Genomic DNA, 1,208 nt, shown 5'->3' with positions numbered 1-1,208 from the left:
GGGGGGGGGGGGGGGGAGGCAATCAGGAGAGAGAGCAGAGAAACGTAAAGGGGCAACAAGCGGACTCTTTTTTCTTTCTTTCTCCGTCTTTTCTTTCTTTCTTTCTTTCTTTTTTTTTTTTTAAAGAAGTTCGCAAATAGGACTTTTTTTTCTCTGCGAGGAATTTAGGAGGGAGTTCGAGGTCGATACCCTTTTCCCCATAATCTTTCTCCTCCCTTTCCAAATCTAACCGCTGATGGTCCAGGACTAGCTGATAGGATGATGGTGAAGCTTGGATTAGGGGGACCAAGGGGATTAGGCTCCATTCCAGGTCAGGGCTGCGGTCCGACTCTCGGATTGACCCAGTCCCCGCGCCCTCCCGGGGCTGGTCAGCATCCCCAGAGCTCGCTTCCCAGAGAGCCGCACTCACCTGCGGTGGCAGCGGTGGCCCCCGCGCCCCCAGCGCTACGTTGTACAGTGGGAGACTTCATGAGACTGAACTCGAGATCTCTCCGCAAGTGAGTCTCAGATAATCCTGCTTCCAAAGCCTGTAGCGCCGCCGCCAGCGTCCCTCCCCTCTGGTCAGAGTCTGGACTCCGCAGTACTAGCTAGTGAGTGAGCCGCAACTAGTACAGCGAACTCCCAGCGCTCCTCTGCAGCCCGAGGCGAACGCAGGCTGTTATAGCCTCGGATCCCTGGGCCAGGGAGGCGGGGCCGGAGAGGAGGCCGGTGGGAGGAGATCTGTGGAGCTGGGGAAGCGCCGGCCCAGAGGCTAGGATGCAGTCGAGAGATGGTCAAGAATTGGCACCTTCCAGGGTCGGGCGGAGGCCGTAGGACAATTTCCACTGATACTATTTGGAAGTACCCAGGAGGTTCTCTGGTCCAACTTCTGAATTAATAGGAAAATATTTATTAAGGGATTGATTGCGCCTTAATAAAGGAGAATTTTCCTTCTTTAACGCTTTTACTTTCCGGGTCAGGTTTGAAAAGAAACCCATTCCAAGAGGCAGCAGGGTTAAGGACACTGACCGTGCTTTGTGTTATGGACAAGGCTAAGCACTGGGAATGCAGATACAGTACAAGCAAATGGGTTACCTATTCTCAAGGAGCTCACATTTTACTAAGGAAAAACATCACTTCTAGGGGAATGTGTCTAGGAAGGAGTGTTTTAGAGTTGCCCCGTGGATTGGGGAATGTCTGAACAAATTGTGATATCTGTTGGTGATGTG

The 1,208-nt window shown here is 52.4% G+C and overlaps 1 protein-coding gene across 2 annotated transcripts in view; it reads right to left on the bottom strand.

Moving 5' to 3' along the window:
* Positions 1–649, bottom strand: part of RGCC (regulator of cell cycle) — a 17,741-nt gene extending 17,092 nt beyond the window's left edge. Inside the window, exon 1 of one of the 2 annotated variants that reach the window (XM_044670613.1) lies at positions 410–649. In XM_044670613.1, the coding sequence (XP_044526548.1) occupies positions 410–470 (61 nt within the window). In that variant the 5' untranslated portion in view covers positions 471–649. The remainder of the gene's footprint in view (positions 1–409) is intronic. The other variant, XM_044670614.1, reaches the window with a different exon arrangement.
* Between the last annotated feature and the right edge of the window lie 559 nt (positions 650–1,208).

The sequence above is a fragment of the Gracilinanus agilis genome, chromosome 3 (genome assembly GCF_016433145.1).
Source record: "Gracilinanus agilis isolate LMUSP501 chromosome 3, AgileGrace, whole genome shotgun sequence".
Lineage (NCBI taxonomy): Eukaryota > Metazoa > Chordata > Mammalia > Didelphimorphia > Didelphidae > Gracilinanus > Gracilinanus agilis.
This window is presented reverse-complemented; position numbering and strand designations above follow the sequence as displayed.